Raw genomic sequence first — 24,098 nt, 5'->3', positions numbered from 1 at the left:
AATTTTTTTTCGTGAACGACGAGAGTAGACCATGCCCTCTATGACCCCTTTACTTCATGCAGTACCAAGTCGAACCTGTTCCAACTTTTGAACAGCTCATGAGCAGCCACATGCGCAACAGCTGGACAGGTTCCTGAATGTAATCACAGCAATCACCCTCGATAACTATGCGGTCCGCGACTCCCAAGACAAAGCCCTGACAACAAAACCTCCACTACACTTCAGGGTGGTTTCTGTCCCTACAAGCACACCGCATGCTATAGGCGGTGCTTCAGGATTGCACAGTCCCTCGCTGTGTGAGCTGTTCACTTGGGAGGTTCTCGCCGCCATCGATCACACCTGCTGCGTCCTGAAGTACGACGCTGAGGATAGCAAAAGCAGCACCTAAGCCCTTTCAGTAGGTAAAGGTCATCAACAAAACTTACAGGAAAGGAAAGCAGCAGCAGGAGCGGCAGAGGAGCTTCCGGTGCACTCCCAACTCCGGAAATTCGTAAAGAACTAACAACCCAATCTGGCTGTTGGTGTACAAAGTTACTTGCAGTGCAGGGTTGACTAGCTCAATGTGGCAAAAGCCGCCATTGCGTTCCCCACTGTGCATCATGCATTGTTATGACGTTCATTTTTCCCAGCGGGAGTGTATATGTGAGAGTCAACAAAGCGCATTGCGGGGGGCTCTGCTGCAATGGGGCCTTCTCGACTACTAGTTACATCCAACCAAGAGTTTGTGAAGAATCTTTTAACGGGCGTGCCTGCACGTGCACCTTATTTACTGCAGAACGAATACAGCTCAAAGCAAAAAGCCGCAATGTTGTATACGGATGCGCTAGACGCTTTTGAAACCAGTCTTGAATGCTCGAAAGGCTTAGACGGTGCAGCGAAGCGTCGACAAGCTGTTTTCTTTCCTACAATTGGAGATCTGAGGGGTGTGAGCAGAAGGCGAGGGCTCTTTTGGAAAGAACACACTTGATAATTTTGTAATTTGCGTTGAGTATGGATTAAAGTGCCTCTCTAGGGAGACTTTAGATGGAGCATTTGAATCATGCACCTTATCAGTTGTCCTCTCTCTCTCTCCCCACGCAGGCTAGAGCCCTGCAGGGGGATAAAGGAATAAAAGTGTGAGAACGCGCTTTCGAACAAAAGATACTCCTCAAGTTTCTACCAAGCTTCGCAGGGTTTGGAAAAGACGTTTCTGCCAGTGGACACCCCCGCCATTCCCCTTCGGTTCCGCATAGAACAATACTGATTAGCTGCAATCCCAATACAAAGCTTATTCGGAAGTTGCTTATTTTTGTTCCGGAAGCGTTTCTCCCCTCGCCCCCACCGTCACCCTCCATGGTTTCACCATAGGCACAGAGAGGCATTGCTAGGGTGCGCGGGCATTGCTGCACCCTTTATACGCACGCCAAGCGTTATTGCGGTGCTTCGCAAAAAGTATAACGTATAGTGCACGGTCATGTAGCGCTGATTCTTTTGGTAATGTGTTGCCTACATCCTCAAAAAGCGTATATCTACCGCCAAACTACGCAATGCCTAATTCCTCGCAAAGCCCAGGACAAAAATTGGAAGCAGTGTGATCAAACGTGCCTATGTGCAGCTTTGGCTTACGGCTACCCCTTGCACGCGGAGCTGTTTTTGCGCGAAACACCAGCTACACGTAGATACACATACACCCTCTGGGAGGAAGCGCCTCACCGTGCTTGTTGAGGCAACCCCGACAGTCTATACCTTCCCATGGCCTTCTTTTCAGTAATTCTCCTTTTCGTTTTTCCCAAAACTCGATTAGCTGCCCTTTTGAGCCCTGTAGATAGTACATGAACCCCCTCAAGCCGGACCGATGAAACACGCCTGGAAAGCCATATATATCTCTGCCTGAGACACTGAATCTCCCTATTTCTGCCTTTTGCTGCACATATTTATGGATAGAAGGTGCAAGGAGAGTCAATAGTAGCTTGTGGCAGGTGCAGGTGCAGTGCTATGCTGCCGTTCTCTGCTGTCGGCTCGCGGAAAGGAAGACACGCGCAGTAGGGCTGCCAGCGTTACAACGCTGACACAACATGGCGCCAGCTGAGACGCCGAAAACGCACGTTTATAGTGCTCTTGTAACTGAGCCAGTGCCTTTAGTTTCGGGAGACGGCATCATTCGGGCGCGAGACGCACTGCTGCTGCAGCTGGTAGTGTGGTATATGCAAAATCCTGTGGCTGCTGCTGCTGCCAGGCGTCGTGTGGGAGCTGTAGCAGCTCTCTTCCTGCTCCTCCCAGTGCGGTGCCTGCCGCTGCAACTTTCCGTCAAAGGGTTTATATTTTATTACGGAAGGCTCTTCGCAGATCTGACGGTGTCTCGGGAGGTGCCGTTCCTGCAGTGGCTACTGCTGTTGCTGCTGCGCACCGCTTCTTTGGGAGGGTGAAGCGGACAGGGTTGTAGTGACCCCCGACCTACCGCTTCATTTGACAGTGTTGCAACGCCATTCAGCTGCCTACTAATTGTTTAGTAGCAGTTATGCTGGATAATTGCTTTCCAGCAGCAACAACTAGTGGTGTCGGCGGCAGCTGCCGCAGGCGACTCATTCTCTGCTCCGGTCGTTCAGCGTGCAGCAAGGGCAGCTTGGGCAGCAGCGGCGCACACGGCCACAAAACAGCAGCACTAGCAGCTCGATTTACCGCATTCCTTCCGTGTATTATTCCTAAATTTATAGACGGAGCGTCGCAGCAGCGGCCGCTGCCCCTCCAGCGTCGTCCTGCAGAGTCTCCCACGCCGCAGGAGCATCCTCTGCAGCAAAGACGCATCCATTAACAATGGGGTTGGTGCGGGAGTTTTACGAGGGGCAGACTGTTCTGCTGACGGGAGGGAGTGGTTTCGTGGGGAAAGTTGTCCTCGCGCGCTTGCTGCAGCACTGCGACTGCCGCAAGGTGTATCTCTTGCTGCGACCACTACCAGGGGGAACGGCAGAGGAACGCTTGCGAAGCAGCGTGCTTGCGAGCGGCGTCTTTGATGAGCTAAGGGATCAGCATGGATCCTCATTCGATTCCTTCGTGGCCGCAAAGGTAGAGGCTTTGGCAGGAGATCTCCTGAGTGCAGATCTTGGAATTCGTCAGGCGGAAGCTATCCAGCAAGAGGTGTCCGTCGTGATTCACATGGCAGCGTCTGTACACTTCAACTCGCCGCTCAAGGATAACTACAGAAGCAACGTGGAGGGTTCGCTGAGGGTTTTAGATTTTTGCAGACGATGCAAGCACCTTCAAGTGCTTGTGCATACTTCCACCTGCTACGTGAATAGCGATCTCAGAGGCAGAGTGAAGGAGGGCCTTATTCCCCTTCCTTGGGAAACAGAGGACGTTCATCTCGCCGTTAGGCGGCTCATTGACATGAGGGAACAGGTATTTGCGCGATGGCGTTGCTTCTCCCGCATCGGAGATGGCGCGAGAATACTGGAGGGTGGGGTGTGGGGGTGCAAGTAAATCGGATGCACTGGGAGTGGTGACAACGATGCTGATTGTGGTCGTCTAGTGGGCATGCAAATAGGCTGAGAGAGTGCTTGTGGACGCCTTGCAGACTGCATGCTTATTATCAGCATGGACAGACACACATCTCCCCGTATTCATGGATGCATGCAGCAGCGTACATGCCTGCGTCTCCGCGTGTGTAGATAGACAACGCCTCTTTTTGCAGTTTTTGAAGCATTTTTCACATCTTTTTGAACACGAGAGACTCTGCTGCGGTATACTTCAGGGCAGCGACGATGCGGCGAACTTTGAAGGCATGGAGAAGCAATTGCTGGGACGTTTCCCCAATACCTATGCCTTCACCAAGAGACTGTGTGAGGCGCTAATTACTCGCGAGTGGCAATTAAGAAATGACGAGCCGCATCACGGCCAGCCCATAAAGCAGCAGCGAAGCGTGCTAGGTGGCGACTCGGAGCCTTTCCGTTTTCCCATCTGCATCTTAAGACCCTCCATCATTGGATGTGCGTACAAGCACCCCAAGAGAGGCTGGGTAGATAACGTCAATGCCACAGGCGGCATGCTGCTCCTCTGTAAGTGCGCATCCATGCATGCATGCATGCGTCAGTTTCCTCTTTCCCTTTGACCCCAGCGGATCCAGAGGGCCTTTTCTCTTGAAAACGAGAGAGGATCTCATGAGCTGTGAATGTGTGAGGAAAATGCGCAAATCTCGTTCATGCATGCATGCATGCATGGCCATTTCTCAGGTGCACTAGGTATCTTGAAATGCCTCCCCGCGAACCCCCAGTTGATTGGCGATCAGGTTCCCGTAGACGTCGTAGCCGACTCGCTGATTGTATGTGGAGCCGCAGTTGCTGCATCGAACGCTGCACTGATCAACAAGTACCACTCTGCAGCGGCTGCTGCAGACGGGGTAGCGGCTACAGCCACACAAGCCGCAGCAAAGCATGTCGACCCCAACTGCATGCTGTGTCCAGTGCAAGTGCCGCCTCCTTTTACGCACGCATCTGTAGCCGTAGCTGCGTCGGCTGCAGCGCCTGCCGTTGCTCCCGAGAACGCACGCGATTTGGAGGAGGAAGCAGCGGCAGCTGCAGCCGCAGGAAGACCAGGCATATACGTCATTCACAGTTGCACGAGCGACATAAACCCCACATACTGGCGAGACCTCCTGATTCACGGGAGAGAATATAACATGCTCTGCCCCTACTACTCGCGCCTGAGACGACAGCTACAGTCGCCCTACTTCGATACTGACTTCAAGCAGTTCCGACGGTAGGCCATGCTGCTGCATGCTGCATGTACCCCTGCGGGGGATTCTACATGAGCTATTTAAAAACGCAACATGAACTCGAAAAAAACACGACATGAACTCGAAAAAAAAATGAACTCGAAAAGAACTGATGCTTTCTATGACGCTTTCTAGGCGACTTCCTTCATGCCGCCTCATAATGCTTTTTGTTTTTCCTGATGTTTTCTGATCATGCGGATGGTGTCTACATGAGGCCGCTGATGCCTCTGTTCTGATGCTGTTTGAACTGTATGAACTTGCGTATGTCATCGTTGCTCTTTCGTCTTTTTGGTTATGCCTGCCGATGAAGGCATCTACTGCGCTCTTTGCATGTACAGGCGCTTTTTTATCCAACAAAAACTGCCGGGAGCCGTTGCGTCTTCCGTTGTGTCGAGCATCTTGCCTGCTTCCTCGAAGGCCAGCCGCGGGGTGTCTTTGTTGTACTCCGGCCTTCTCAAGGCGGAGAAGGCAGCGGAAGCGCTTCACCACTTTTCATACCAAGAATGGATTTTTGAACAGCGCAACCTTCCACAAATGCAGCTCATGCTCTCTCCGGAGGAGCGATCCACGTGGTTCTTGGGTGTACAAGACATCGATTGGAGAGAGTATATTCACTACTTCTTCTACGGCATCGCCAGATGGCTGCTTCGGGAACCTTCAGGTATGAGCGCGGATGCATGCAGCGTGCTTGGTACCCCCTGTAGCAGAGAAGAAACTCAAGAACGGGGGAGGGGGGAGGGGGGAGGCGAGAGGCTGTAGCCACATATCCGCGCAGGGGTGCTGCGTCTTCGCGCTCTCGGGCCGTTTTTTTCCTCTGTATACGTCTCACAAGTCGCGAGGCAAGGGTTTAGCAGCTGTCTATACAGCTAGGCGCATTTGCACCACTAGATTTAAGGTCTTCAGAATCCTAGCCATCCGATCAACGGCGCACAGAGGCCCCTTGCTGCCTGCACTGCACGCCGCGCAGCACACAATGCCTGCTGATTATTTTTTCACAAAAATGCATGCTCCCGGGTTGCAGCAAACTTGAAGGGGGCTTAGCTGAGCAGTCGTGTTCTTCTGCTGGACGCTTCGCTGAGGCCTTTGATGGGGCTATATATATATGTATATGTATGTGTATATATATATATATATATATATGTATGTATGTGTATATATATATGTATGTATGTATGTGTGTATAAATATGTGTGTATATATATGTATGTATGTATGTGTATATATATATATGTATGTATATATATGTGTGTATATATATGCATGTACATGCATGTATGTATGTGTGTATATATATATATATGTATGTGTGTATATATATATATGTATGTACATGCATGTATGTATGTGTGTTTATCTATATATATACATATATATATATGTATGCGCATACATATGTATATAGATATATATGTATGATGCTTTCCCGCTTGTTTAGCTGAGTTGCAGTCTTCCCCGATTGTGTATATGCAGGTCTGGCTGCTGGTCAGTGCGTTTGTGTGTACATGTCTGCGCAGCGTGCGAGCCGCCTTCCCCGCCGCTGCTGTACATGGATGCTCTGCAGCGTTACTTGATGTCGACGCCCCTTACGCCACCCACCTTCTCTTTGCCTTCTCCGGCAGGAGTGCAGTTTGTTTTGGCTGCTCCCCCGCTGAGGCCAAGCCCTAATGCGGATTCGATCGAGGCTTTCGTGCTGCAGCATCCTGATTTGCAGCCGTTGATGGCAAGGCTGGCTGCTATGCGGCTGCAGAAGAGGAAGAAGCGAGGCCCCTTGCAGCGTGCGTCGAGGCGTGTATACACATATATTCAAATTCCGCGTGGTCGCCGAGTCGAGGTGGTGGGAAGAAGGGCAAAAGGGGGTTGCAGTGGGGGTAGTGGAGCGTACAGAACGCTTGTTCTTCCGTCAGGATCTACTTGGCCTCCTTTTATTTTGATGGGCATGCCTCTGCAGAAACGCCGGAGGAGGTGCAGCAGGAGGTGACTGAGGAGGTGCGCCGTATGTACACTGGGATGGCTGGCAGCATTCATCCTCATGCCATCGTTTTGCTTGCCGGCCTCTTTCACCAAGCGTTCTTTAGGCTCTTCGACCGCATCATTGTCGAGGAAACACACATGCAAGCCTTAAAAAAGGCTATCCAGACTTCCCCTGGACCTGTATTGCTCTTGCCTACCCACAGGAGCTACATGGTGAGAAATCGCATCTGCATCGAGGAGCACCGGGTAGAGGCATCCCTCCCCCCTTTTTAGGGGCAAGAGCTGCTCCTCTGCTCTCCGCTTTGCCGATTCGAGTCTTTCCGTTTGTGTCTGACTGTGCGTCTCTCTGTGGATACATGCCTGGGTAGGTTTGTGCTAGGGATGCCCCCGTCTGTGCGTCTCGCTCCTTCTCTTCGGCTCGTAGATGCCTGTACAGACTGGCGGACGGGAGGCAGGCTGCGAGGTGCCGCGACCGTGTTGTTTCGTAGATTTGGGGCTGCCACACTGCAGAGCTCTTGATGCCGTTGCTCTCGCTTTACGCTGACTAGCAGCGAAAGGGGAGAAAAGGCATTTAACGGGGTTCGGCCTTCACAACTATGTCTCTGTTGCTGCTATCTATACATATATACATATGCATGTATCTACATATATAAATACATATATATCTCTGCGCCGAATTTTTGTGTCCGCCTTCAGGATTTTCTTCTAGTTTCCTACGTGTGCTTTACTTACGGGATACCGCTGCCCTTTATAGCGGCCGATGAGGCTTTCGGCTCGATCGCTGTTGTGCATCGTGTGTTGCGGCGTGCGGGGGCTTTCTTCGTGGTTCGCGGAGGCAGCAAGGCCAAAGGAGAAAGGCAGGAACAAGTGCTCTTGCAGAAGCTGAGGCGCCTGCTGCTCAAGTTTTACGTGGGATGCGTTGCCAGGAGATACGGCGTTCTGGAGGTCTTCCTGGAAGGCGGCCGAAGCAAAACAGGCGAGGCTTCTCTCTCCTTTGGCGTAGTTTTTTTTTCGGTCCTCTTGCACGGTCTTTGAGGCTTCCCCTACAGCTGGGGTGCTCTTTTCCGAAGAAATGGATGCGTAATATGCCTGCCTTTGGGGAACGTTTCGCCCAGTGTAGCCTCCCGAGAACGCTTTGAAATCCTGCTGCTTTTAGCTGGCGCTGCGTTCGCGTCAGACGTTTCTCTACCTTCGGCGTATTTACGTTTCTGTGTATGGGGGGGGCCATAATGTCAATACAGATACACAGACACACTTCTTCTTGCGGAAGAGGACAGAGAGTTTATTGGAGGGTGCCGGGGAGGGGTGTCTTGACGTTGCGTGTTTCGAGGGTGACTTTTTTGGGCTTTGTTCGTTCCGTGACGCTTGTCTTCTTAGGCCTCATGCTTCCCCCCAAGACAGGCATCTTGAGCCACATCGCGGAAATGCTGCTAGATGGCACTTCTATAGATGTCACCTTCGTGCCTATGGCGATTTCCTACGACAAGGTCCTCGAGGCAGAAACCTTTCCTCAAGAGCTATTAGGCGAGCCTAAGAAGGCTGAGGTGTGTCTCTTTCTTTCTCTTTGTCTCTTGCTTTCTCTCTCTCTCTCTGTCTACGTCTGCCCGTATATAGGTCTGCCTGTGCTTGCTCTTGCGTCTGTCGGTAGAAGCAGCACCCTAGCTCCCAGTACAGATGCATCTAAAGGCATTCGTGCAGCGTCAGCATGCGCGCAAGAGGGGGCACTGTATAGTTCTCTGCATGCATCCTGCGTGATGCATGCATGCATCCCTTTTACCTGCTCTTTTTCCTGACTGCGGAAAAACGATTTTCCCCCTTCTCCACCCCCCTCCCGCCATCACCAGCGCCAGCACAAAGCTGCCCTGGCAGTGTGTTTTTTTGAGAAGGGGGTCTTAAAATGAAACTCCCACACATCACGCTTCGCCAGTTTTGTCTGGCGTCTGTCACAGGCTCTGAGTCGTGTGCTGAAGGCAACGCGACTGCTTGCAGACAAGTCGTATCACCACAAACTCGAAGCCGGTCCAGGATCTAAAGGATTGCCTCCCCAATTCGGTCCAGGGTATAGGCCGCTTGGCACCGCAAGCATCAACGTGATGACGCCTCTGAGCTTCAGAGTCAGTCGCACTCTCCTCCTTGCAGTCTCCTGCTCTCTGTCATTATCCAAGGCGCCTTCTGTCTTCTGCCTGCTGTCTTCTGTCTCCTTCTTGTGCCCTCTTGTGCCTGCTACTGTCTTCTTCTGCCTGCTGTCTTCTTCTGTCTTCTTGTGCCCTCTTGTGCCTGCTGTCTTCTTCTGCCTTCTGTCTTCTTCTGTCTTCTTCTGCCTGCTGTCTCCTTCTGCCTGCTGTCTTCTTCTGCCTGCTGCCTTCTTCTGCCTTCTGTCTTCGCCTGCCTGCTGTCTTCTTCTGCCTGCTGTCTCCTTCTGCCTTCTTCTCCCTGCTCTCTTCTTCTGCCTGCTCTCTTCTTCTGCCTGCGCACTCCCCGAGGTCAAAAGGGGTGCCGCCTAAGAATCTCCTTGTACATCCAAATGCATGCGTGAGCCACTGCGCTGTTGCTGCAATCCCCCCAGGAATATCTGGTGGCCTATTGGAATACAGAATCGTCTCTGCAGCCGCTGCTAGGGGCCCTTCAGCAATCCACCGTTTCGCCGATGGCGCAGTTTCACAATCTTCCGCCACTGATGGGGCAGCCATGCCTCGTGTCTCCCGGGAAAGGAGAAACGGTACAGGAGGCTTCACGAAGCGAGCAGCAGCAGCAACTCGATCCTACGCATCCAAAGAGCTATCCAGCTCTCAGAGCCGGCGGCAAGCTGCCTCCTATTTCCCAAGATCTCAAGCGCAAGGTGGGCTTTAAAAGAGTTCTGTGCTGCTGAGTTCAAGAGTCGCTTTTGAAGGCAGCCGCCTTGAGTCGCATGCCTCTGTCCAAAAGCCGCTTTCTAAAAGGCCCTCACGTAGAGCTAAAGGTCCCACAAAGAGACAGGCATACACAGAAACAAAGAGAAACAAACACACACGGAAACACACATGCAGAAAAACACAGAAACAAGCACACATGCAGAAACACGTACAGAAACACACATACAGAAACATACAGAAAAATACAGAAGCAGCCACACCCAGAGACAGATACAGGAAAAAAACATAGAAAGACTTCCACAGCAACAAACATAGACAGCCTTAGCGAATATGCAATGCGTGTTATGCCACGGAGTGGGGGGTGGGGTTGTTGTTATAAATGGGTTTGTTTGATGGAGCGTACGCGCAGCTGCACAGGGGTCAATGTGCATGCGGTGGTAATCGTTGCGGGTCCTGTAGGTTGTTTGCGGTGTCTCGAATTGGATAATGGATAAGCTGTCGGAGGGTTTGTACGTTACACCGACGGCTTTGGTTTGCACCATTCTCGCGCTTCACCGAGATGGCATCCGAGAGGAGGACCTTGTGAGTGTGTGTAATGCGTTCCGCCGTGAAGGTAACGTCCACGGAGTGGGAGGCGCTCAGGTGTCGTGGACTGGTGTACAGACACCGGCATGAAGGCACACAGGGGAATGAGTAGATGCGTGTGTGGAATACAGGCGGTCGCGTGTATCGGCAGGTTGCGCAATGTCTTGCGACTGTGTTGCATGCTATATGCCGCAGATATCGCAAGTGGCGTGGCTGCGAGACGAGTTGCTCGCTCGAGGGGGTCTCCTCAGTCCCTGCATATGTGGGTTCTCGTACGAACCTTCTGCATGCGTTCGGACAGTGCTGGGAAGATATTTGGATGGAATTGCGGAGAGCAAATGCGGAGGCTGGCGGGTAGCCTCAAGGTATGGCGGAGAGGCTTTTGACGCGCAGGGGGCACCCCTTAAAGGGCAGCTTCCTCGGTTGTTGGTGGCTTTCTACCGCAATCAGTGCATGCACGTGTTTGCAAACGAGGCGTTCGTAGCAGTCGCAGTTACCGCGTGCAGCGGAGCAGCTGCCTGGACCGAGGGCGCCACGATGGACGAAATTGTTGCCAGCACACGCTTCCTGCTCAAGCTCATGAGCGACCACTTTGTGTATGCGGGAAAAGTCAAGGAGGACGCGATTGACAGTGTGAGCTTCTACACACAGCGGAGAGAAATGTATCTAGGGTTTTTTTCGTGTGTATGTACCTCGCCCTCTCGCTACTGCAGTGTCTATCTACGGGCTGGAGGGGCACCTGCGGAGGGGTTATCTGTTATTTGCACTCAGATGGAGAGGCATTTGGGGTCCTTTGCACTGCATGCTTTTGTATCAGGTTGTACTGCTCATGGAAAAGCGGGGTATCCTCGCGAGGCACAGCGGTAACGGCGGATCACAGCCCCCCCGGTTCTCCCTGAATCGCCAACAAGAGGCGCTGGTATTGCTGATTTGCAGCTTCTTGTGGCCCTTCGTGGATAGCATGTGGGCTCTTGGAAATGCGCTATTTACGCTCCAAGTGCATAGCAGTGGTGGTGAGCTACAGCACCTGCAAACGCAGCATCATTTGAATGCAAATACACTTCAGCGCGGTGCAGTTCAGGACTGGCGTGCGTGCAGAGCGTCACGCTTCTCCTGTGCTAAGGCTGATACCATTTTTGCACTGTAGTGGATAGGGAGGCAGGCAGCCCGTGCTGGCGGCTGGTGACACCTCGTGGCTTCTTCTTGGGGTGATAGTTGTGCTTGCTATGGTGGCGTTTCTTGTTACTCAGGGGTTGCTCTCGCCTGTGCAGCGCGTCAGCTCAAGAAGCATCAGCTGGTGGCTCGCGCTCACTGGCTTGCCGATGGACTTTGCAAGCAACGCATTCTTGTACGTCTCGAATCGCTTTGAAGCGAAAGGGAAGCGGTATTTTTTTGTCAGTGATGGAAGGAGGGCTGAGGGTGTGCGGGAGGCCTAGTGGTGAGGTGAACTTCCCAAGGGAACGCTGGCTACTGCTTTTCTAGTTCGTTGAGTAACCGAGTATATTTTTTGTAGCTAGGAGTGATAAGATGTGTGCAAGCCGCTATGTCGGGACTCTGATAGTGTTGAGAAAGCCTGTGGCGGTGAATGTGAGTGGGCAGACGTGCGCTGGAAGTGCGAGTTGTCATTGCAGCCGTTTTATGAAAGCTCCTCCTTCCCGACCATCAGTCGGGGAGTTGAGGGCTTTGTTGCTCTCGGGGTTCTCCACCGCACTGGCAGTGCATCAGAAGAGGCATGCGCGAGTGACGCTTTGCTGGAACTCTCACCAGAGTATCGCGAAGAGGCGCAGCTTCAGGTTGGTCATGGCTACGAATCCCCGGTGCACAAATTTTTTCCAACCCCCGTTTCCTAGTTCATCTCACTTAGCGCGTTGTATCTCTTCACGGCGACAGCATTCTCGCAATCTGCATGAAAAATCCAAACTTACTGGATGATGTCGCCTTCGTTTTCGCAGGCCCTCGTAAACAGAATCCACAAGTTCAGACGTGCTTTCTGTTTTGATGCATCACAGCCGGATGCGCTCCCCGCCAAGTACGCCGATCGCTATGTTTCCCCCACCCAGCAGCCTAGTCCAAGCGATCTTACAGTGCACTTTTTCTAGATATGCCTACTGCATGAATAAAATCATGCGTATGCTCGTGTGCGGCCGATGCTGGTTCAGAGGGCTAACTCGCCAATCCTTACTTGCATCCTTCCCCATCTTTGCGCGTATGTAACGCCGGACCATGAGCTGCACAACGCCTTTAATTTTGCCGTGTTTTATTGGACGTTTCTGCAACTAAGAACGGCACTATTTAATGAGAGGCTCGGCCAAGGGGCCAGAAGGACCCTGGCACCAGTTTGCCATGGACGAGACAGTTGACTCGTTGATGAATAGGACTTAATTCCTTGTTCATCGAAAACTAATTTTGAAAGGAATCGTCCTTCTCTTTTGTGGGACAATGTGCAGCTTGCCGTCTGACAGCTGTGGTCCTGCTTTAGAAAACGCACCCGCAGCAGCTCCTGCGGCATTCGCAGTGCCTCTTCTGATTAATAAGCCTTTGCCTCTTTGCATGGAGAGATATTCGCGCAGAATTCGTTTGTTTGCGAACTGCCCTTATTGATGTACAGTACATTGGTGCACAGCCATCGAAAAACTTTCAATAATCTGCCTCTCCAGCACGTGTCTTGCAGAGGAATAACGTCCTCTTACAAATGGCTTTGCGACTCCACGCGAATTGTCAAGATGCTCTCTAGAGAACACTTTCTCCAGAGCAGAGGGCACACTCGTTCCTAGTGGAAGACCCGTAGGATGCTTTCTGTACACATGATACATTGCTACAGCCAAAACTCCTAGAACGCTTGCCAAATCACAGCACATCTTCAGATGTCCATAGCCTATTGGCATTTTGGCGGAAGGGCCCTGGAACTCCGTAGTGCAACCAGCGAACTACGCAACCGAAAGTTGAACAGCATCATAGGCACTCTACAAGCATCCGAACGCTTAATCAGTTCGGCGGAGGAAAATTGTGGATCGGACAAAACAAAGTGCTGTTTTGCAAAACTAAAATTCGTTTACCGATAACTGCAGACCGTGAAATTAGGAGAGTATGCCAGTGCCTGCAGTGTGCGTACGCGCTGCGTGGCGCCTTCGCACAGAAAACTGCCCCGGTTTGTGGGCATCCGTCCAGCAGGGCACTCGCATGTTTGTGAGCGCGAAGCGTGAAAGGAGCCTTATGAGTATTCAGAATGCCATCAAAGGTTTGCGCTTGATCAACACACAGTGACAGTACATATGAATAGCACTTCATGGCCATATAGATTGTAAATTGACGCCGTGGGGCTATACACTGGATATTAAACGTGTGTGGACCGCTACCTCGTCCGCCCCTGAAACAAACTTCCCCTCATTATTTTGCCTCCAGCAGGCCGAAGAGTTTTGCACCTCCCCAACCAAAAGTAAGCTGTGGTGCTTACGACGCATGTTACCGTAAAGCTTTTACCCCTGGGCGTATGCATGACTTATTAGGTGTAGTTTATAGAGAACCAGAGTGCCGAAGCGTCGATGATAGTAGTAATTCATGCAGATGTCTGCCCAGACGGCCAGGCCAGGAAAGTGCCCACCGGCAGTCGATCCGCTCCAATTTCAAAATATGAAGCGTGGAGAAACACAGTCAGCGGAGGATCAGGAGCAGCGTTTCCATGTGGCTTTGAACAAATAGACTAATCGGCATCATGGACTGAGAAACTATACTCTCCGCAGTGCTTTACAGTGAGGCGCCCGTCGGAGTCCATGTCTACCGATCGCACTGGTTTAGGCTATAGCTTATTGCGCCGATTTACGCGAAATGGCTGCCATCGATGCGGTGAAAAAACGCATCCGCAGTCCCTTATGCTCCCACGCACGTTAAAAGTGCCTCTACAGAAGCCCGGATTTGGGTGTCAACCGCCAGGGTTTTTTTTGCATGTGTCATAATGAATATATGTAGCCAGGCTGAAAGCCTGATTCTCCACCGTTGGCGGTCATTTTACGAAAACGGGAAGTCACAGAAAAGGCTAGGAGGTCGAAGCTATACACTCTAGAGACTGGTACAAGTTCTCCTATGTTCTTCGGTGCAGCGCGGCATGCGCAGCTGCCCTGGCGCTTCCAAGTACAAACACAGCCCCTCTTCAATAGGTTTACGACGAAACGGTCTGTGGATGAGGGACGTCAGAACGATCGAATGGACAGGGCTGCTCGCGCTGTCTGTATGGTCGAATGTCGAAGAGAAAGCAGCGCGACTCCGCACGGGCGGCATCCCCTACGACACCAATAAGGAGATCCGCTGCAGTAAACAGCCTGCAAGGACAGTGGACACAATGCCACTCGAAGGGCCCCCCGTTTTCGGTTTTAAAGCAGCAACGAACAGTCTTCGATGCACAAGATGTCTAGGAAGTACGCCAGACCTGTGGTTCATAAAAAGGTGCTCCTCCTACACTGCACTTGACCACATTTGAGAATTCATCCACATAGATTCACAAACATCCGTTTCTACTTCAAAGGCTTGTGGAGACGCCTTACTTTTCCTTGTGTGTTACGAATACCGACTGAATCTTGTTGTTTCCTGATATCTCCCGAATCAACGCAGCAAGGCGGCCCAGGCGCGTCCTGTCCAGATGCGCGTCAACTTCGTCGAGTAGCAGAAACGGAACCCTCTGAAGATTCGACACGTGTATACTTTAGTTCTAACACTAAACCTCTGCTCATGCTTACCGCCACGTGTGTCGCGCGGCTGCCCCAGTCTACAGGGAGATCCCCGGGGCAGGCCGCATGGCACTCGGTGTCTGGACAGCAGCACATTCCAGCAGGACGAAACGGCAGCAGCAGAAAGCGGCATCAGGCATGTCGCCTCCCCGTGCTAGAATGGTGCATGCGCGTTGTTGGTGACAAATCGAACTCGTGGCTACACTGCGAGGATGCACCGCAGGAGGCGCAGCTCACGGGATTGAACGAGGAGAGTGCAAGGGACAAGGCAAGACCTGCAAGGTGTTGCTCGCCACCACTCAGCTGCCCGAATTCCATGAAGCGCTTTGTCGGATACTTGCACACCATCAAGACTCCGCTGAAGACACAGTCAGTAGTCACAGGCATGCAGCTCGAGTAGGGGTAGCAGGAGCGCAGGCTCTCTACGGCAGCGGGGTGGTGCTGTTGTGCAGCCAATAGCGAGAACAACGCCAGTAGACGCCTCCAGGCTAACCAGTTGAAAGGCTCTTCGTCTCTTGCAAGGGCTGTCGAGCTTTCGAGGTCAAGAAAGGCTTGACCAACGACACAGTCGAACTGATGGCGTTGGTGGGGAGGCTGCTGCTGCTGCCACGGCTCCATCGAGTCGTCTTGCAGCATCAACAAGTTGTTGGAGCTTTCCTGATGAAGCTCCTGCTGATCCTGTAGAGGCCCTCCGGCAGATAAGTGGGCAAATATGAGGGTAAGGACCTTCTGACAGTGGAGGAAGCAGCGCATGAAAGCGTTCTTCCGGTTGATACGCAAAGCCTTTAGGTCATCTTCTGCTTGTGTTGCCGCAAGACGCTGCGACTGCTGAGCCTCCTCTTGCTGCTGGAGCTGTGTCTTCACTTCCTCGAGCTTCTGATCGACCTTGAAATTCGGATTCAGCTCGCGTAGTTGCTCCTGCAGCTGCTGTTGCTGCTGCTGCAGGCTTGCCAGCTCAGCGCGCAGCCGCGAGGGAGTCTCCAGATGCCGTTCAAAAAGCTGCATGGGCAGCACACAGTCAACGTATCACAGATCGCCGCTGAAAACGCTGGCAGGTGGTTGCTCCTTGCACATCCGCCTTATGAATTTCAAGAGTGTCTTGATTGAGTGCCTTTTCTCCTGCCTGCTAGCACAACCTATGCCGCTCCCGCTTAGAGCTGTTCGCACATGCGCTGACTGCACACGCAGGAGAAACACGTTCTCGCCTTACCTGCCGAAGGTTGGAGGGGAGGGCGTTCCAGTCCATCGAAAAGAAAGCGCTGAGGCTGGAAAAGCTGTCTGGCTGGTGCGAGGCTTCGGATGCAGAGAGAAACTGTTGTACATCGGACCACGATCCACGCTGAAAAAGCAGACATTTGATGCTCATCATGCAATTTAAACAGGGGCAGATGTGTCTCTTCCGTCTCCCTCCCTTCCTCAGGCCATACTACTACTGGAGCAAGTCGCTCAAGGGTAGGCGCCTTGCAGCTCCTACCTGCAAGGGCAGCTCTACGCCAAGTGCATCAGCCTGCCTCAATACATGAACCGCTTCTGCATACTGTTGCTGCTGTTGCTGCTTCGCTGCGACTGCTGCTGCCGTTGCTGCTGCCTTCTCCCGCAGCAATCGATCCGAATCGTCTCTCAGTTGCTGCAGCTGCCCCTCTACTTCCTGCAAAGCCTTTTGCTGCTGCGTCTGCTGCTCGACCCTCTCGTGGTGCTGCTGCTCTGCGGCTTCCAGCTGCTGCTCGTATTTGGCGAGCTGCTGCGTCAGGCTGTCACGTAGGTTCTGCTGTTTGAGCTCTGCACCTGCAGCCTCTGCTGTCTCCGTGGCATCCTGCAGACGGTTACGGCAGTCCTTCAGCTCCGCCTCGAGCCGCAGCTGCTGCACGTGAAGCTTCGCAGCAAGGCTTCGCTGCTGTTGCTGCTGCTCTCGCTCCAGCAGAAGATCGCGCAACTCTGCCTGCGACAGTTTAAGCTCCTTGGAAAGCCTGGCCATCGCGGCTGCCTGCGCATCGGCGGAAGCCTCTTGCAGCTTCGCATGCAAGCACACACCAAAGCGCAGGAGACGGTAATAAATAAGTGCATGCGTTGCGTCTTTCTGGCATACATGCATGCTAGGGTGGTACAAGCTGCACCAAAACGCAGAGAAGCGAGGATGCTCGTGCTCCTGGAGTCTTTTATTCAAAGGGCCTCTTGCAGACAGAGAAGTTCTTCGAAACACCCCGCAAGCAGCTTGCTTCATTGGTATATATATATATATACATATACATATATACATATACATATATATATGTAGTCCTCTACCTACCTCCTCAACTTCTTTTGCGAGGGTTGCTGCACGCTGCTTTTGGATGTCGCATCGCTCCCTCAGTTGGGCGTGCTGCTGCAACAGCTGCTGCAGCTGTTGCTCCTGCTGCTCTTGTTGTTGCTCCCACGCTTTCTGCTTGGTTTGCTGCTGGAGCGCTAACCTGTGCAATCTGTCTAGCTGCTGCTGCCGCCTCTGAGAAATCTCCGATCCACCGCTCTGCAGAAAGAAGGATGCCACACCGCAAAGTAGCCAGCACACCAACTTCCAGAGATCTCCGGATGTGTGTGTGTGGAAGGAGTCTGAAAGGACATGACATACATGCTGCTCTCAACGCTCCAGCAAAGACTAGGCAAGTCTGCCCGCTTCCCCTCTTTTCTGTGCTGTATACTGCCCACTTTGCACCGATTCTCCCCCCTGTGGCTATCATAGAACCACCCCTGGCACGCAGAGAGCGCATGCTCAAATGCATACACATACATACATACACACATACATATATACACACATACATACACATACACATACATACACATACATACACATACACATACATACACACATACATACACATACATACATACACATACATACATACACATACACATACATACATACACACATATATACACATACATACATACACATACATCTATACACACATACATACATACATACACATACATACACATACACATACATACATACACATACACATACATAGATACACATACATACATATACATACACATACATACATATACATACATACACATACATATACATACACACATACATACACACAAATATACCTCGAGAATATCAATCTTGTGAAGCTCCTTGTGGATTTCCTCTGCTCTGCGCAAGAGTTCGTCATGCTGAAGGGCATGCATTCGGCCTGTGGCGTTGGGGATAGCCGCTGTTGCCGCACCAGAGTCGATGGCGTAAACTCCGCTGTGCTGCAATCGTTCTCCCTCCAGCGAAACAAACCTAAACTTGCTGAAGGCAGGTGTTGCCTTTAGCTGCTGGGCAACAATGAGGGAGGGAACAACGATGCAGTCAGACAAGACGAACTGCGATCCCACACAAGCATTTAAAAAGGATCACAGACACGCCTATATGTGCATATGCGCGCATCCTCGCCACGCATGCGTGGTAAGATACATCAAGGCTCCTTGAAAGAGCAACCCTCTGAAACACACTGATGGCTTGAGAAGCCATCAGTGTGTTTCAGAGGGTTGCTCTTCCCGCACAGCGCCTTTACGCGTGTAGGTGGTGGACATGATGCAGGTGTAAAAGTTTCTGATTGCGAGAAAAATTTCCGTGTGCTGCCTGCTGCTGCACACATGGGAAGGGGGGAATAGCGTGGATAGAGGCTGCTTTTCACCATGCTTACAGAGGACCTCTGAGCAGGCATGCGTGTTTTTGCACGCAAAAGCAGGGAGCGAGCAGATAGCGAGCAGAGAGTGAGCAGATAGCGTCTGCGATAGTGTGGGCTCTTGTGCAACACGGAAGGAGGCAATAGCCATGGCACTAGGCGAAAAAGCCGCCTCCACATGCATGCAACAACACGAGAAATCCGAACTTACCTCAACAACAGCTCTCAGCTCAGAGTCGCATGCCACACAGTCCACAGCCCACCGACACTGTGGAGGTAAACTGTCGCAGTTTGGAGGCTCAAAGAAGGCGCCCCCTTCACTGGAGATTTCCGGCTGTTCATCGCTGCTGCAGCGCGATCGTCTCTCCCGCAGTCTATCCAGCGGCAGAAAGTCCACTGCTTGAAGGCGGTTGGATCTCAGATGTTGAATGGCTGCCTGCGTGCAGGAGTGTGCGAAGAATCCAAGAGACGCGTGTAGAGCATCCATGCAGATCAGTACAGTAGAGATGGGTGTATTTGCGGTTTGACAGCGCGATTTTCACACACATTCACATACAGACATAGACACACACAAACACATACAGACACAGACACACAGACACACACATACACCCAGACCAACATACAGACACAGACACATATGCATGCATGTCTGCTGCGAGGGAATAGCGGCTGCTCCTCTGCAGCTTTGAGGCGAGTCAACGGCCCCGAGTATGCATGCGTAGGGAAGCCATCACTAAAACGGCTAGGGCACCATGCCTCCCTGAGAGGTGCCAAGGCTAATAAAGACGAGCCGCTGCGGCATGCGCGTACGTTGGCAGTTGCAACATTCTTCACTACGAGTGCGTTTCTCCATCGGCCGACAGCTGCAGCAACTGCAAGCGCGAATCGCTTGTTCGAGGGGCTGCAACACTCTCCCGCAGTACCATACAACGAATCTTGCAGCATCGCCTTCGTGCGCAGATCTTCATAGACTTGCAAAAGCTGCTGATGCTGATTCGAATCGTGTTGCAAGCCTCGCACGAGAGCCAACTGCTCCTGCAAATCCTTCTGGAGCCTCAAGAGTTCCTCACGGCGAGCTGCGCTTGTCTGCGTCGCGCAGCACATACAGCAGCCAGGTGTCCGACACGCGCTGTTTTGTGGAGGCACACAAAGCGCGCGTACTTTTGCGACGCATGCAAGCTTTAGCGGCTGCGGATGCTGAACAGCATGCGAAAAAATCGGCAGCGGCACGCCATGCAGGCCTGGGGAACAGAGGCAGCTCCCAATTAATGCAGGGGGGAGTCTGAACGCACTCTGGTTTGCTCATGGGCTTCTGCCATAGCCTCCTTGACACCAGCAGCTTCCTTCAGGAGCCGCTGAAGCGTTTCTGCAGCAGCCGTTTGTTTCTGCTGCGCCTCGCTCTGCGCAAGGCACAGCACAGCAGAAAGCAACAGTCTCGCATCGTCAACATCCAGCCACAACACGCTTGGCTTTCTTGCAACTGCTCTTGGTCCTGCAACAGCAAGAGCAAGAGCAGCAGCAGCAAGAGCAGCAGCAGCAAGAGCAGCAGCAGCAGGAGCAGCATCAGCGGGAGGAGGAACTGTCGCTTTTCTTAAAGGCCTTCACAATTTCTCGCAAGCATTTTTTCCTCTTGACCACTCGCTCAGCATCATCATCATGAGGGAAGTCAGACAGTTACGTACTCCCAGTTCTCGAAAACAGGCTATACGTCGTTCAAGTTCTACGCACTCTCTCTCGAGCTACAGCCCAGCACTCAAATCGCAGACAGACATCTTGAACTGTGGCATGCAGCGGCAGGAAGCGTCGATTCTGAATCTGGTCAGCGCATGCGTTTCGGGTGTTTTCAGGTAAGCAGAACAGTCGTTCACGTTGCGGAGGACGCTAGAGATGGCAACCTTGCTGCTACCAGAGCTACCAATGCCCCCACTGGCTGCCTGCTAGCCAGACGTAAGCGTTGCATGCATGCAACGACCAGACGAGAGAGCAAGAGGCTAAACTATGTGCAAGTGCCGTACGATGTCAAGGGCGCTCGTGGCTTGCTGCAAAAGCGGCTTCTTGGTGGCAAGCTGCTGCTTGAGTTCGGCGAGTCTGCCGCTTGCTACCTGCTGCAGCTGCAGCAAATTGGCTTGCTGCTCCTGCGATAGCTTCTGCCGCAAAAACTTTTGCTTCGCTTCCACATCGTCCTTGATACGGTGCTGCTCGTCTGACAGCCGGATAACTTCGGCAGAAAGCTGCACAGATGCCACACACATGCACATGCACATACACACACACACACACCATGCACATACATGCACATACATGCACATACACACGTATACAAAATATACACAAATACACAAAATATCCACAAAACATACACAACGCTGCCGAGAGACCTCCAGTGTTTGAAACTGGAGCACACCACCTCACTTCTCAGCTCCCCGGCATGACAAACTCTTCTTCCTCTACATGCAGGATGGACAGACACTGTGTGCCTCGCTGCCTCTCCCCTATATCTGTGAGCATCCCGCCAGTCTACTCGGGGAATGCTACAGACGAGCTGCTCACCAGGACTTAAGAGTAAACGTCTACAGGAGGCACGGCTGTGCGTCATTCTTACTTCATTTTCCAGATCTCGCAGCTTGCTGCACTCCTGCTGCTTCTGCAGCAGCTTATGCTCTTGCTGCTGCTGCTGTTGCTCCGCGAAACGTAGTCTCTCAAGACATTCGACCATCTCCGCACGCTGTGCAGCCAGACACAGAAAAGAGAGGCAAAAGCACCCGAACTAAGAGATTCCCTCCCTAATCGACGAACAGAGGACTCTTGGAAGAAAGACGCAAAGTGGTCGATCCTCGTACCAGCAGCATAACGGCTGCGCTCTCTCAAACGCATTTAAGCACTTCGTGGCAACATACCACAAGGCTGGTCTTGATTGCCTGTTTCTTTGTGAGGGTTTTTCGCTGCTCTAACTGCAAGGAGACGCGTATTCGCTTTTGATCGGCTGTTTCGGCTTGCTGCAGCTTTTGCTGCAGCTCAAGCAGAAGGGTTCCAGCTCGTGCTGTCTCGGCAGTTTCCAGCTCGTGCAGCTGCGCTGCACGGCGATCCACGACAAAGAGTTGCAGCAAGAGCGACTCGCGCTGGTGCCTCTCCTGGAAAAGAAGCAGGCAGCACGCAACCACAAGAGCGAAGCCATGGCAAAATGCCGAGGAGATCTGCTCTGCAGGCAGGGGAACACCCTTGGCTGCTCTATATCAAAGGCATACTCAGAGGCACCGAGAGCAAGTGCAATCGCCGCAAGTGCCTAAACGCAGAAGCGCCTATCAGGAAAAAAATAGCGCAGCGAAATGAGGGAATAGGGAGGATCAAGGGTGGGGACGAACGAGTTTCTCCTGTAACTCCTTGTACATGTTTACTTCCTTCTTCTGCGCCTGTAAGACTCGCAAGGACGCGAGCAACTGCTGCTTGCTGCTGAAGGCTGCGCGTGCCTCTCTGCGCAAAGTCGCCGCTCGAGCTTCAGCCGCAGCGAACTGCTCGGGCCAGTCCTCGCTGCAGCGCCAGCCAGCCACGCGCGATGCACAAAAACACACCCTGACGTCTCATCAGCAGTTGCCGAAAGTCAGCCTGCCGTTCGTTCTACCCCACTCCAAGTCTGCAGTCTCAATCCTTATGGCCAGAGCCTGACCTGCTACCGACGCGCTCGATTAGTCGTGTAAGCTCAAGCGGGTTCCTCGCCGCAGCCGTCACCGACGAATCACCCTGCGGCATTTATGGAGAGCAGACACGCGAGCAGACGGCCTTGTTTGCCGAGGAGCCGCATGGTGACGCATGATAATTTTAAAATCGTTGGGAAACGGCAAAATCGTGCTTGAGGAGGCCATGGTAACGGGCTGCACTGCAGTTATTTTTGGAGGCACCAGCAGCAGGCAGCAGCGCGAGCTGTACGTACACCAGCACTTCGTACTACCTGTAGCAACATAGAGGCCGCTATTGTATGAGGCCCAAGAGAGAGCCTTTCTCCAAGGATCCGACGGTATTCTTCTGCAGTCACCCGCTTATCATCTACACTGTAAATACTGCTGCTGCTGCCGGAGCTGCCGCTGGTGATCTGACGCTGTAGCACAAGAACCTCCCCCTCCGTGCCTTGGGACGCACGGCGGCGGAAATGCAGAGACACTGCAGTGCTGCATGCAAAAGCACACAGCGACTGCGCGAATGCCATGCGGGTTGGCATGTCTAGCGCGGAAGCAGTAAGCTTCATGAAATTATAAGCCTGCAGCAGCACCAGGGGGAAGTTCCTTACGGTGGGCTGCCCCCCTCCTCTCCCGCTGTGTGACGAAGATCCATCAGGGCGTTGCTGCGCAGACTGCGGCCTGTTACCCCAAGACCAAAGCATATTGCATCCGCAATGTTGCTTTTACCTGCGCACAACCACAAACGCTTCACACTGTCTGCTGTGGAACCTGTGACGCCTCTTGCCAAGAATGCGGCCATGCCGTGTGGCGCATGCAGTCTGGAGGGGTTTGCAGGGGCGGTGCTCTTAGCTTCAGGCTTTGTTCGTACCAGATCCGTTCGCTCCTATGATGGCGACGCTGCTCTGCAGGGGGCCCAATACATGTCGGCCGCTGTAGGACTTGAAGTTTTCGAGGACCACATATTCCAAGAAGAATCGTGGTTCTGCTGGAGGAGATGAAGGAGAAGGAGGGTGCTGGTCAGCTTGCTGTTGCTGCTGATGCGGGGGCGGCTGCTGCTGCTGCTGTTGCTGCTGTGTCTGCGATGCGTCTTCAAACAAGGAGGCAATAGAGCAGGGGAAGCCAGAAGCCTGTCGAAGCTGCGAGTCGCTGCTGTTCTGCTGCTGCTGCTGCTGCTGCGAGGTCAGTGCTAACCCCCAGCCACCAAACAACGCATGGGAGTCACTGTCCATTTGGCCCACTTGCTGCTGTGGTAGTGTGTCATCCTTGCCGATGCCAAGACTTCCGGTACTTTGTGCCTCCATTTCCTGCATAATACTGCAATACCACCTCTCAAATGCAGCCGCTGTATCAGGTGCAGCAACTGAAGGACGTCTGAGCAGGTGTTACGGATGTCGGCGCTGCCCGCGCTGCATCCTGCACGGTGGCACCTAAATGGGCAGATCAACTAAAATAAGCAGAATTTGAGAAAGCCAATCACAGCGCTGATGAAGGCCAACTGGCTGCCCCGTGCTCCCCTAGGAAAGACACCCGTTGCAGCTGTCGCACTTAAAGGAGCGTAAGCCAAGATGGAAGGCAGCCGAAAACACGAGGTATTCACGCATCAAAAGGAAATAAACCAGTATAGTGGGAGGAAATAGGCCTTCAAGGCGCTTAATTTCATCGAAGAGCAGCGAATGGCCGCCACCGCAAAGAACCACGGCATGTGGAACGCATAGACTATGTTGCCTTAGCCATGTACTGAAAACCGTGACCTCTTCATGTAAGAAGCCCTTTTGTAGCTTTCTTTATAAATTTACGTTGGGACTTGGCCCCATCCTTGATTTTCACTGACTTGCGGGGGTGGGTACAGCAGTGGTAACACCCCTTGCACGGGTCGCTAAAAA

The 24,098-nt window shown here is 52.5% G+C and overlaps 3 protein-coding genes across 3 annotated transcripts; 2 read left to right on the top strand and 1 right to left on the bottom strand.

Moving 5' to 3' along the window:
- The first annotated feature begins 2,793 nt into the window (after positions 1-2,793).
- Positions 2,794-4,735, top strand: LOC34620625 (putative fatty acyl-CoA reductase CG8306). Its single transcript, XM_026337973.1, has 3 exons — positions 2,794-3,375; positions 3,728-3,895; positions 4,154-4,735. The coding sequence occupies exons 1-3, from the start codon at positions 2,794-2,796 to the stop codon at positions 4,733-4,735; spliced, it is 1,332 nt and encodes a 443-aa protein (XP_026193758.1).
- A 3,407-nt stretch (positions 4,736-8,142) lies between these two features.
- LOC113147422 lies at positions 8,143-10,245 on the top strand. Its single transcript, XM_026337976.1, has 3 exons — positions 8,143-8,262; positions 9,285-9,557; positions 10,030-10,245. Exons 1-3 carry the CDS (start codon positions 8,143-8,145, stop codon positions 10,243-10,245), a joined length of 609 nt encoding a protein of 202 aa, XP_026193761.1.
- A 5,421-nt stretch (positions 10,246-15,666) lies between these two features.
- Positions 15,667-23,444, bottom strand: LOC34623458 (structural maintenance of chromosomes protein 1A). Its single transcript, XM_026337975.1, has 17 exons — positions 23,084-23,444; positions 22,824-22,941; positions 22,476-22,704; positions 22,206-22,279; positions 21,904-22,069; positions 21,439-21,654; positions 21,144-21,266; positions 20,557-20,772; positions 20,213-20,280; positions 19,834-19,954; positions 19,352-19,627; positions 18,750-18,974; positions 17,973-18,233; positions 17,164-17,379; positions 16,351-16,887; positions 16,087-16,215; positions 15,667-15,822 (listed from the first exon to the last, which is right to left on the bottom strand). The coding sequence occupies exons 1-17, from the start codon at positions 23,442-23,444 to the stop codon at positions 15,667-15,669; spliced, it is 3,492 nt and encodes a 1,163-aa protein (XP_026193760.1).
- Between the last annotated feature and the right edge of the window lie 654 nt (positions 23,445-24,098).

This window comes from Cyclospora cayetanensis, unplaced genomic scaffold (assembly GCF_002999335.1).
Source record: "Cyclospora cayetanensis isolate NF1_C8 unplaced genomic scaffold, CcayRef3 CcayRef3_contig_218, whole genome shotgun sequence".
NCBI classification, from domain to species: domain Eukaryota; phylum Apicomplexa; class Conoidasida; order Eucoccidiorida; family Eimeriidae; genus Cyclospora; species Cyclospora cayetanensis.
Note: the sequence above shows the minus strand (reverse complement) of the source record. Positions and strands in the feature narration are given on the sequence as shown.